The following is a 13,784-nucleotide window of genomic DNA, read 5'->3' on the forward strand; positions in this document are numbered from 1 at the left end:
AAAATTATTGAATATATTTTTTTAAAGATAATATAAAGGATCATAATTGTGTGGCCTCTTCAGTCATGTCAGTATCAGTCTTACCATAACAATGTGCATGTCAACACCATACATCTCTAACCATTTGACTTTGTTCAGATAATTCAGTTCAGCCTGTGCAGGATTCTGGCCTCTGAAAAGTAATATAATACATTGTTGATATTCTGGTGATCTTAATTCAGTACACTAAAATTATATGTATTCAATTGATTGATGGTTTCTTAAAGTTTTACTGCAATTTTTAAATGCATATCAAGGAAAAGACGACTTTAAAAGAAATATGAAAATACTCTATATATATGTACATACATGATATAATGAGTCTGATTAAACATCAAGAATAAGAACTTGGGACACATATACCCTTGCATGTAAATTTACGGCAAATTCACCAATTATTTCAATTTATAAAGGAAAATAACTCTTGAAAGGTGGAAGCGACTCCAACAAAATTTGATCATGATCTATGTTGGATGGTAATAAACATTGTGGTTTTGAATAAGTTTCATAGCTTTTGGTTGAGGCAAACTAAAGTCAGAGTTCAGAAACATAACTGTATGAGGGTGAAAGCGACACACAAATTCTAACTAGATCTGTGTTTGATGGTTATAACCTTTGTGTAGATATTTCATAACATTTGATTTAGGCAAGTTACAGTTGACTTTTAAAAAAAAAAAACAACTTATAACAAATACTGTTTTTCTATCACATTCAACTTACTTGCAAGTTTGATATTTTTCATATATGGCTACCTCCATTTCTTCCGATTGGTTGGGAACCAAATGGAATTCTGATATAAAACCTGGGGTATGTATTTCAGGATCATAGTCTCCAAGTTCAGCTGAAACATCAATTTAATCGTTTTAGAATGACAGTTTTCAAACAAGATATCTTGGATGTTCAAATATATAATGTTGACTTATTATAAATTATATTCAACAAAATATCACCATTCTCAAGTGAATCAGTCCACTTTTTTTAGAGTGTAGATCAGGTTTTTGGAATTATTTCATTTAATCAGAGTATAAACCTGTCATAAACCATGTGAATTATCAATTAATGAATAACTGAGGTAGTAAATACTTAAGCAATAAAATTAAAACTTTGGATATGCATCACACAACCAAAATATGTCTCTTCACGACTCACATTGTAATGCATAAGCAGCCAGTTCAATTTGAAGGTCATCAGGGCAAGGCAACTTCCCTGTCAGGATATCCTGTTTTAACTGAAGGAAAAACTGGTATCTGAAAAAACAGAAGTTATATTTCAAAATTTCAGGTGAAAGATCAAAACATCCTTGTGATAAAAATAGATCTTTCACTTTTCAAACTTTCTTATAAGGGCTATTCCAGAAAAAAATGTATGGGGGGGTTGGAAGGTACATTATATTAATAATACACGGGTGATGGGAATCAGAGCAACTTTTCACACTATAATGCACTATAATACTCAATTACAATTGTCTGGGTGGCGGGTGCTGACAAAAACTGCCTTCCAACCCCCCCCCCCCCCCCCCCCCCCCCCCCCATACATTTTTTTCTGGAATAGCCCTAATGTATATTGTGTTAATTTCTATTTTAGACTGATGGTTTTTAACTCATTTTAAATTATTTTGTATAATCATATTTTAATATTCGACTAAATTCTTAAAGCTCTCTGTTTGAATAGGTATAGATGGGTGTCTGTATCAATGTGCTTTAAATAATTGTTTGTGGTAGAGTCTGCAGAGTTAATGCTTAAATACTTAACAATAAATAAAGTGGGGTTAATATGCAAATTCATTTCACTTTTTTATAGCCCTCCAAGATATATCTTAAACATTTATCAATATGTTTTACATGTAAAAATTAAATGTATCTATAAGACATGAATGCTCTTGCCCAAAGCAATTTTTATCAGTCAATGGACCACTGGCAAGACAAAAAATATGTTACTATAATTTTTATAAAATATCTTGTCAATGTTTGTAAATTGAGATAAAAGGAAGTCAAGCCTTAATTAAACACACATTTTATAACAAATACTAACTCAGTATTTGCATGCTTCACAGACAATACTTGTACAAATAAAAATGTCATTAAATTCAATAACTGTAATTCAGTCAAAGTACCGGTATGTTAACAATAAATTTATAATATGCAACCTCATATTTACACATGCTTGCATAAAGAGTGAGAAATTTGACTACATGTGGGCAAAGTAGGTATGTTGAGGTGGAGCAAAACAATGTCTTCTTAAATAAGTCACTTTAACGCCCAGATAACATGGCACTACACCAAACAAGAATGTGTCCAAAGTACACGGATGCCCCACTCGCACTATCCTTTTCCATGTTCCATGGACCGTGAAATTGGGTAATAATCTAATTTGGCATTAAAATAAGAAAGATTATACTACAGGGAACATATGTACTAAGTTTCAAGTTGATTGGACTTCAATTTTATCAAAAACTACCTTGACCAAAAAACTTTAACCTGAAATTCCCACTTTCATTTTCTATGTTCAGTGGACCGTGAAATTGGGGTCAAAAGTCTAATTTGGCTTTAAAATTAGAAAGATCATATCATAAGCAACAAGTGTACTAAGTTTCAAGTTGATTGGACTTCAGCTTCATCAAAAACTACCTTGACCAAAAACTTTAACCTGAACGGACGCACAGACGGACGGACGGACGGACGAACGAACGGAGCCACAGACCAGAAAACATAATGCCCTCTACTATCGTAGGTGGGGCATAAAAAGGCTAGAGGATAAAGCATCCTCATTCTGACCACTAACAGCCTCCAGATGCCTTCTCAACCATTCTCAAAACAGGTCTTACTACTGCAAGAAAGTAGAAACCACAGTAAACCGTATCAAAATATATGAAAATAGACTAGGTCAGATGAAGATACAAAATGCAATGTTGAAAACCAGGGATCCATGTAAATTACCAACATTAAAACCTATGCAAGTGTTCCCACCAATTCCATAAATCACCACACTCCTGCTTGTGCATTAGAGCTGCATGAAACAACTGTGCTCATGAAAGTAAAAATATCCTGCTCAGCTCTGCATGCAACATCTATCTTATTGCCCATAATGCATGTAATGAAGTGTTTATAAGCAGATTCCTTCAGATTAAAAACCCTTAATGTTGCAGCAATTGGGATTCATGAGCAGATCAACTAATCAATGGTCCAAGTTTTTTTACATGTTCCATTGGACAAGGGGTAAGTATGTTCTAATGTTCCTAATTCAAAATGTTAGTTTTGAAAAAATCAATGTGTAAGTGTGTCAACTTTGTTAGTGATGTTAAATATTGTCACTCTGAATATATGTCTTTTCCAAATTAGAAAAAAATGTAATTCTAAATTTTGTATTTGCAAAAAAACGAAATGTATGAACAAGGACCAAGAGCAAATTGTCAGCATGAAACCCCCAAATGTCAATTTGATATATGACAAGTATTTAAATGCTGATAACTGTCTGTTAATAAAATTATAAAAACTGAATAACTAAATGAAAAAAATTGTCATGATTCACAAAACGAAAAATAAATAAAATACCTTATTATTTTAAATATTCAGTCAAAATTAGAAAATATTTCCAGATTCATGTACAAGACATAAAATTATGTGTAGAATTATGATGTACAATAAAACTTACAAGTAGTATATGATAAAATGATACTAATATATTAAAAGGTCAAATGTTGGTATCTTTTCAACTATTTTATCCTTCCTGAAGAGAAAGGATGATCATTACATTACATATTTAATGTTTTGACAGCTGCATGTCACCTGTCATTTTCATTACCTGGTTAATTCTTCATGTAAGTTGTTAGGCTCCGATGAATAAAACTTTATTTTACATCTAAATGTGTAAGGTGGTCCAACTGTGAAATAGAAAGATATATATATAGCATATGTACTTATTACAGAATTTATCAAATTAGACTATCATCGAGTAGATTTTTCTTTTATGGTTTGCATATTGCAAATGCCTTGACTATTCATAGCTTTTATGAGTCAGATATTTCATCTTTAGTAAAAAAAAAAAAAACAATCATCTGATACCCTATAATAGAATAAACATTATTTTTCTTGATTTTCAAATTTCTTCTGATCTTTAAATAAAAATCTATGTGTACAAGCAGACTTCTTATTGTATATCTGTGAAATAAATCATTACAATCTATTTCTTGTCATAAAAAGCTGACACCATATAATCTTTACCCTTAATTCTTGATATGATGCAGAATAGATAATTATAGATTTGAACATTACCACAATAACTAAGTTTTTTCAATTTTCATATGCATCATGATACCTATATGATGTTCAGTTTATATTATACTGATAATTGATCTTTTCAATGCATCCACAAAGGAAATATAAACATATAACTGATAGTCATGATAACCCTTTAGTTTGTCTTATATCGTCTAGATATAAATTATATCTAGACGATATAATTGAAAAAAAAACTAAAACATATTGAGTTTTTTTCCTACGGGTTGATTCTATACTATATATTGATCCCATGTTGAGCCCTGGATTACATAAACCAGATGATACTGTTCAGTGTCTTAGGTCAAATATCAACTAATTCATTTACATTTGTGTATTCGCCTTGGGAAGATAAACATGTATAATATTCTACACTAGGTTACAACTATAAGAGTATTTTGTCAGTAGATACATTGAAAAGGCATAATATTTCTAAAATATGACAACGGATATGGCTTAAAAAGTCCTGGGTGAAGAGCTCTGACTGTTATATGTATCTTATATGAGACTTTTTTTTACAACTGATGAACTTTATACTTACTTTTAACCTGTTTTTTGATAGGCTTTGTAATATCTAACCAATGCTAAAATAAATCAAAATAACAACATAAAACTTATTCAACAAGAAAGTAGTAAACAAGCTTAAAACATGTACATTTTATCTAAAACATAAGTATATTGATACCTTAAAATTGTTCATATATCTTTTAAATTTCTTAAAAAACAAAACTCAGTGAAAAGAACGAGGAAGTATGATGACTTCTTAAAAGTTGTTTTTTTCATTGATGTGGGGTAGCTCTTGCCAATGCCATATATACATTTGTATATTGCTGCATAGAGGAGAATGGTCAATTAATACACACTTTGTCTTATATGAAACATTTTCCTTTAAATTAATACAGTTTTTGTCTAAATTTGGATTGAACATTTGTAGAACTCTGCGGCATTTAGTTTTGATGTGGATCAAACATCGATGACCAGCTGAATAAAAAGTCTTCACGATTAGCATTGTCATATCCATATTAAAACTATCTTAATCTTAGTATTGTTTTCTTTATTGTTGTCTTCTTGATTTTAAGATTTTATTTGCATCCTTTACTTATCCTCCAGCAACTCATTTCACAATTTATCTTGCAAAGAAAAATACTTGTGTCATGAACATTTCAGTGTAACTTAGAAATGTATAATCAATTTAAGTTGTAATACTTTTGGCAAAAGAGACTCTGTTCCCAATGATATTTGGCATACCCTAGGTATGTCCTGGTGAGCAGTACACCTTTATGATGGTAAACTTGTAAAACAAATATGTATTTTCAATGAAGTAAAATGTATCCCATTGCATCCCCATTTTTAACTTGACTTACATTAACATTATGAGGATCTGTATACTGTAAACCAAAGTAATCTTTCTCTATGATATCTAGGTGATATAAAACTTGTTCTAGTAAGGCACTACCTAAAGATCTTTTCTGTAAAAGAAGAAGGATAAAATTATAAGTTTTGAATTGAAAAAGATATGTCATCCTATCACTCAAGTACATTATAAGATCTAAAATAAAATTTCAAAATCTGATCTCAAAATAGTGTAATCTGATGCACAACAAATCCCAAATCTCAGTCATATGTCAGTGTTATGACAATACACTTGAAAATAACATTATTTCACATTAAACACCATAAATAAAACTAAACCAGAAAATGTTTGATATATTTTGGTTTTTATTTCAGTTAGATTCATTTGGAGCTTGATAATAATTGTTTACATTTAATTTTTTCTGAAAACCAAGCAGATCTTATTTTTTTTTATCAGTGTTGTGTTCTGAATCATTTATATAGAAATCCAATCTGGTTGTGAGGAGAAAATACATTAAAACTGATATGATAATACATTTCACCCTGGAATGTCAACAATGAAGACACAATTATCTGACCTAAATATGGTGGAATACACATTTATATTAACTGTTAAGCCAATTAAACCAATCTATAGTAAACAAACTGTCATTTCAATGTTAGGATTGGCTTTTTCAGTTCATTCTAAAAACAAAAATTTCTTGTGGCTAGTTCTGAATCACATGTTGATGAATTTTTTTCTTAAGGGTTTAAGAAATCAGTAATATGTAAATTCTGTGTACTGAAAAACCTTCCCATTCATAATTTGACAGGAGCAACAGATTTTCCTAACAGATTTTTGTGACAAAGTGTATTCAACATAAATGTTGATGTCTAATTTGAATATTTTTTGGAGTATAATGGTAAGAGCAAAAGCTTCACAAAGTCTTTCTGCAATGCTCAGTTTTTTAAATAGACCAGTTCAGTTGAAAACTAAGAGTCGAATAGCTTACTGCCTTCCTAATTTTGAAAAAAAATAAATTTAAACTAAATACATGACATACTTATACATATGGCCTTTACTTTCATTTCAATAAAGAAGAAAGAATCTCCCTTATTACACAAATCATGTAGACCATAGTATGACAGTAATTCTGTGTCTGAGAAAATCACAATACACATTCATTTTAAACCAACTAAAAGTTATCTTCAAAAGGTATTATTTACTTTCTTATATCAAATCAAAATTTTCAAATTTGATAAAAGTTTGATCAATCTGATTTTTGAAGTTTTAATGAATACCACATTATATCAATAAACACTCTTTAAAATTCCATTACCATTAAGTGACCACAAGATAAACATCCACTGACCACAAGTTATTTAATACTGTCTTTTATCTGAGGCCCAATTAGATCTCCTTTTGATCCATGTTGACTACACATTATTACATAGCATTAAACAAGACCTATGTAACCTTGAGATACAAGTTAATTTTGATATTGAAAGGCTGTCAATCAAAGATTATGTCAAAATAATAATTTGACTGATTCAAATTGACCTGTAACCTCCTAATCGGTTTGAAGATATTGCAATTGTGATTATTACCCTCTTCTAGTACTGAATCAAGTGATATTAACACTATGTCACAGACTATATGAAGAACTACAGTATTTACATGTTTATGTGCATAAAAATAGATTTCTTCAAGCAAAACCTTCATACCATGGCCACTTTACATCACAAAATATGATGACTCTTATCAGTATCATCCATAGTTCTGGAAAATGTCTCAATATTCAACAAATATTTGTGGTTTGATAAAATCATGGTAACAGCAACATAGAATTGTAGAGTATAAATTCAATGGGTTACATATACATGATACATGCAGGTAACCATAGAAGATCGATTACAAAATTTCATATTACGTAGTATTCAGAATTTGGAAATATATAGGATGGGGATATAAAAATATACCAGCCAATTCTAAAAAAAATGTTTCTATATATTAAGGGTATGGGGGATGAGATTCACTTCTTTTTGGAATTTCCAAAAAACAAATGATACTTATTATATGACACTTAAAATAAAATAGGAATATAAATTCTGAATTTAAGCATCCTACAGGCATTGACAGACATGACAGGCAAAATACCAATTTCATTTGTTGATATCTTCAGTCTTCAGAAGATCTTTTTATTTATCAAGTTCAACTCCCAAGTGACTGAACAAATTCAAACTGGAAAACAATATGCAGAGGTCAACTTCTTCCATTTCACCACCATGTTTTCAAAATTATTTAAGTACTTAGATGTACTTTGTTTTTTCCAAAATTTTGGAAGTTTTAAATTTTCTTATGTTTTGGCAATTGCACAACATGCACAACACTACTCCAATAGGTGCCCAAATTGGATATAAAGATTTTGTTTGTTTGTTTGTTTTGTTTATATGTCAGTCTATGTTAATACTGACTTAAAGTGCTTTGGTGATAACACACTGTAGATTACCAAAGGCATAATTTACACATTCAATATTATTTGAAACACAGAAAGTTGTCAACAACAACAATTTCACTGCTGTTGGCCATAAACAATGACATATATAATCAGATAAATATTGTTACCTACATGTACATGTACATGTATGGTCATTCTGTGTGACCACTCAATCAACAAGTTACATTATTGTCAAAATACTTTTAGAATTATTATCAGTTCAAAATTCATTTGAAAGCTTATGAGTGCTTACATTGTACTTCCAACATGTCCAATGTCATCTATATATATTGAAAACTACAGGGTATTCTATTAAAAATAAAGAACTTTTGCACTTTAAAATTAAAAACAGTGAGAAGAAAATAAATACATTTTTTGAATTAATAACTATTCTGTAAATACATGTACTTTCCACATGTACTGTCCAACGTGTCCACATATGATGATTTCACTATACAATATACTATATATATTACTCGAAAGCATGTGTTTCAGTGCATGCGTCAAAAATACAAATAACGTTTTAAAATCTCTGAAGAAACCAAATAACATACATTTGAAATGATCAAAGAGGAAAATTTAAACTTTAAAATACAATAAAATAGTTCATATATTGTAAACATGGTCAAAGGAATAGAAAGCATTCTTGTAACAAGAAAAACTAAAAATATCTTTGATGTTAGATTTGATATGTGCATTTTAAATGCAACAGTCACAATGAATGTATTATTCTGTCAAGACTAAAGGCTTTCTATATAGCTACAAGTCATAAAACTTTTTTTATTAGGGTGTCAAATTTGGGGTCAATAGAAAACTTATCTGATGAACTCTAAAAAAAACTTTTGGAGGTTTTCATCAAGGAGATCAAATTTATTTACCAAAGGTTCAAAGGAGATTGTTCCAATACTCAAGCTTCTTTATATCAATAAAATAAAGTTAGTGTTTCAACATGTTCAACACAATAACACAATGATGGTTCACACTGACAAACTCTTTGAGTATTTTTTGAGGATCGTTGATGCAGTTTACACCTATAAGAAATATATATCAAATCAATTGAATTTAATCGTTAATATTTGAAGATTTTTTTGAAGATTTACATCAGATTAAGATCTAGACAAATTGCCATCTTTTATTTATTTCAGTAATTACAGATTTAATATGTTTAAAGACCACTATTTATGCATTTGTCTTTCATATGTTTTAGTAAACATACAAATGAGAGACATTTGAATTTGGTTAAAGATTGGTGTGGGAAAATCTTGAAAGAAAACCACATACAATGTGGTGGTGGACATGTTAGATTCAAATTGGGTTTCTAAGAGTTATCGTGAAATTGTAAAACCCTTTTTTTTTTTTTGCCAAAACAACTATGGCTTGATTAAATCTGTATGTTTTGTGAATTTTGTACACTTTACACTTTGTCTTACAGTGTACATGTACATTTGTAGTTGGTTTTATCTAATATTTTTTATCATGTAATTATATATATTATATATTAACCTATAAAGTAACATTTAACATTAAAAAAATAAAACAGCAAAACCATCACAGAATATCCTTAGCAAACAAATTAAGCCCTTCTTTGTCATGTTTATATTTTTTACCACATGTACAATGTTACAGTACAATGTACCTGACAAGAATGGTCTTACAAATGTAAACTGTATATTTTTTTACATTTAAAGAGTCATGTCACAAATAATTCTTGTTTAAATAACCCTAATCTGACACAAACTATTAATATGTAAGAGCAGATAGAAATCACTGGAGGGACACGGACACTGACTTAAATGGCCAGTCACTGTTATCATGGTACTCAAGATTTTCTTTACGAGTGTCATTTATCTAAGGATCTCTTGAATACAAATCTGTCAACATTTTATTTGATTAATACTGATACTTTACAAAAATGGTATATATACATGTATATATATATATATGTAGTAATCAATATCGTAATGTCAGTGCCACAATTACAGCATTCACTCGCAAATAATTATGTACATGTCTTTTGTTTTATTCCAGAAATCCAGCTATCAACATGATCGATACTTAAATTTTTCTTCACATTTTATAAAAAAGGGCCATCTGAGTCTATTCTGAGAAAACCTAGAAAATAGCCCACAGTCCAATTGAAATAAATGATTAAGGGTGTTTTAGAAGGCTCCTATTAAGTACATGTTGTAAGGATCGGAACAACTATGAAAATACTGATTTCTTTATATATGTATATTAGAGCTGAGGACCACTTCTGGGTGCAGGATTATCTTGCTGCATTGAAGATCCATTGGTGGCCTTCAGCTGTTGTCTGCTCTTTGGTTGGGTTGTTGCATATAATTGTCCCTTTAACATATTCCCCATTTCCATTCTCATTTTTATGAAAAAAAGCAGATTATTATAAACATTTTGTATGCAAGCCTCAAATCTACATGCACATGATGCATGTCCAGTTTCAACTCTGTGTTCCTTCCTCAGCAATGCTCAGATCTGTGTCCTATTTTATATTGTGTCATAGACATCACAATTTATCTAGGTTCTATTTTTCTCTCAAATCTGTGTCCTTTTCAAAAAAGTATGTGCATGCCCTGTTCATTATGTTGATGTCCAAATTATCAAAACTCATCAAAATGTCTTCGTTACAATCATCCAAACATCTTAGAGGTAAAAACAATATGATGTCAATAGTTTAAGTATTGCAAAGTACAGCTCTGGTCAAGTGAAATAGATACCAACCAGGTAGGAAAATCGTGGTCAATTCAGCACCTACATGTAGTCCAAGTTAAGCTGTTTCAATTGCTATTTGATAGCATGTCTTTTAATGTTGAGATGTTACACTATTGTTTCAGGCAAGGGTGAAGGTTGGTAGCTATGAAATGTTTAAACCCTCTGCAGTTGTTGCACCTGTCTTAAGTCTGGAACCTGAGTGATGTTCAGTGGTTGTTGATGTGGTTCATAAACTTGTGTTTCTCGTTCCTCATTTTTTATATAGATTAGACTGTTGGTTTTCCTGTTTGAATGGTTTTACACTATTCATTTTTGGGGCCCTTTATAGCTTGTTGTTTGAGCCAAGGCTCCGTGTTGAAAACCGTACTTTGACATATATAATGGTTTACTTTAACAAATTGTGACTTGTCACTTGGATGAAGAGTTGTCTCATTGGCACTAATACCTCATCTTCATATATATCTATTTGATACTGGTTTACAAATGTAATATCAATATGTTTGTTGTTTAAAATTTTAATTTTGTTTTAGCTCTGATTCTGACTGAGGCTTATGATGATATAGGGACTCATATATTTTATATTGTAATGTCTTAATTATTGTTAATTTAATTACTTTAATCATCATGATCATTGTAAATGATTTATATGCTCTTTAAATGGGCCCAGCTGTAATTTGGAATATATAAAATATTCAATTCTATATTCTATTCTATTCTCATATCTACACGAAACCATGATCAAGCATTTCTAGTCTATTGCATCATGGAATAAACCTTAATAAAAAATATTCTCCAAAATAAAGTCTTCTATTTGATAACCAGCACTGCTGTCATAAAGGAAAATGTGATAAAATACTTTCAGGAAAAACAGACATTCAATATTTTAGTCCTGCATAATGTGTGTTAATGTCAGTAATGATGATCACAGAGATCCTGGATGAACTTTAAATACACATTATCGCAATTTGGAAATCTGCGCCAGTTCATGACCTGTGAATCTGCGCTGCTTGAACTATTAGTCATACAACAATCACTTTTCCATTGTTGTGTCGGGTATTTTGTATTATGACGTCCAAATTTTACGGTAATCCTTTGTGATGTCCAGTAATGGCGGACAAATTTATACTGTGTTTAACAGCAATAAGGTGTATAGTGCAGGGTTACAGGGGGCTTTCTGACTGGTAAATATGTCATAATTGACGAACTTTTCCAGTGAAGAACATTACTCCATGGTGGTCTATTCTCAGACCATAAAAATTTTGATCTGACTTATGGGAACAACAACAAAATAACTTGCCAGTGCCAGGAAAATACACCTGACCTGATCATTATTTGTCCGCCATTACTGATCATCATGAATCCAGGTCCGTTTGCACCCAATCATTTTCGCGCCCACTCACGTTTGCCCCCTTTCACGTTCGCCCCCCTACACGTTCGCTCTTAAATTTTATCTTAACTATCATATACATGTAATTTGAAGACTGGGATGAAAAGTTATCTCATTGGCACTAATACCATATCCTCTTATATCTGTTTACCTGTTATTTACCTGTAATTTACCTGTAAAAAAATCGGCGCAAATGAAAAAAAAAATCGTCGCATATGAAAGAAAAAATCGGCGCAATTGAAATGCAGATCGGCGCAAATGCAAAACGCCATTATTTACATGAAAGCAAGTTAAAAGACTTAAAAACAACAATCATGATTTTTAAACCCCAAATTAGGCTGTGTATAAATACCAATTAGCAGTAGTCATACATAATTAACATTTAATAATTAATCATCAAATTAATAAAGAAAATTTTTATATGATAATTCCTCAAATTTCATTCAAGAAAATAAAATTATTTGGTGTACACATATAAAAAATATCTTATAATTCAACTGAAATTCGACCTCCCTATTTCCAAGGATTTGTATAGTAAGTCTTACTATACAAATCCTTGCTATTTCTAATACAAATTGAAATTGGGCGCGAACATGTGAGGTGCAAACGTGTAGGGTGCGAAAGTATATTAGGTCGAACGGACCTGATACATGTACATGGGCCATTGCCAATTATTGTAATTGTGTTTGTGCCAATAAAATATTTGTATATTTGTATATTTGTATTTATTTGTACATGTACCATGATCACAAAAGTTCCCGAAAAATGTTGACCTCATATTATAAAATATCCAATGCCACAATAGAAGTGATTGTTGTTTGACGTCAAAAGTTCAAGTGTGACAGATTCTTAAGTCAAATGGGACACTAGATTTCCAAATAGCGATTTAAGTTGAATTATAGCACTTATCTAAAATAATCATATGCATACCAGTCGGATATTATTTAATTCCACTAAGTAACTAGCATAACTTACTGGTAGATCAATACTAAAGTCAGTCCCATCCAGAAGCATGACAATACAGGGCACAACATTTTTTCTTCTTTGGGTGTCCAATTTCAGTCCGTTTAACTCCTCTACCCGTTCTACGACGAGAAAGAAATCTGAAAAACTTTGACATTTGTCTTGGTCAATGCCAACCACTGTTAAAAATTATCGTAAATCATGTCAAACTAAAAGAAAAAGTGTGTAAGAATGATATTTATCCATTGTTTTCACTAAAATGAGTCATTTTTGGGTTCGTTATAAATATTTGTCTCTAAAAACTGCAAGCGGAAGTGGATTTACAAAGTTCGTCTCGTTATCAATCCAAGATGTCAGCCCCCATGAAATGTGAAAATTGACTTAGCTAGTGCTCGAGTTTGAAATTTGTAGTCGATACAAACAAAGTAATGGCGTAAAATATTTGAAGAAATTTTTAAAACCATTGCCTTTATGCAAAAATTACGTATTTGAACCTAAAAAGAACCGTAGTAATCTTGAATTTCGGTCTCACTAATTAGCGACAACAACAATTTTAGCGACAAC

General features: G+C 30.8%; 2 protein-coding genes across 2 annotated transcripts in view; one reads left to right on the forward strand and one right to left on the reverse strand.

The window, feature by feature from the left end:
• LOC139513562 (band 4.1-like protein 5) overlaps window positions 1-13,523 on the reverse strand; it is a 38,178-nt gene extending 24,655 nt beyond the window's left edge. The window contains 8 exon segments of the mRNA XM_071302190.1: window positions 85-172; window positions 760-880; window positions 1,189-1,286; window positions 3,841-3,919; window positions 4,855-4,897; window positions 5,678-5,782; window positions 13,233-13,295; window positions 13,297-13,523. Of these exon segments, the coding sequence (XP_071158291.1) occupies window positions 85-172; window positions 760-880; window positions 1,189-1,286; window positions 3,841-3,919; window positions 4,855-4,897; window positions 5,678-5,782; window positions 13,233-13,295; window positions 13,297-13,377 (678 nt within the window). The 5' untranslated portion in view covers window positions 13,378-13,523.
• Window positions 13,524-13,547: 24 nt separating this feature from the next.
• The window catches only part of LOC139513563 (transmembrane protein 177-like), a 9,839-nt gene continuing 9,602 nt past the window's right edge, over window positions 13,548-13,784 (forward strand). The window contains exon 1 of the mRNA XM_071302191.1: window positions 13,548-13,645. The gene's annotated coding sequence lies outside the window, so the exon portion shown is untranslated. The remainder of the gene's footprint in view (window positions 13,646-13,784) is intronic.

The sequence above is a fragment of the Mytilus edulis genome, chromosome 2 (genome assembly GCF_963676685.1).
Source record: "Mytilus edulis chromosome 2, xbMytEdul2.2, whole genome shotgun sequence".
NCBI lineage: Eukaryota > Metazoa > Mollusca > Bivalvia > Mytilida > Mytilidae > Mytilus > Mytilus edulis.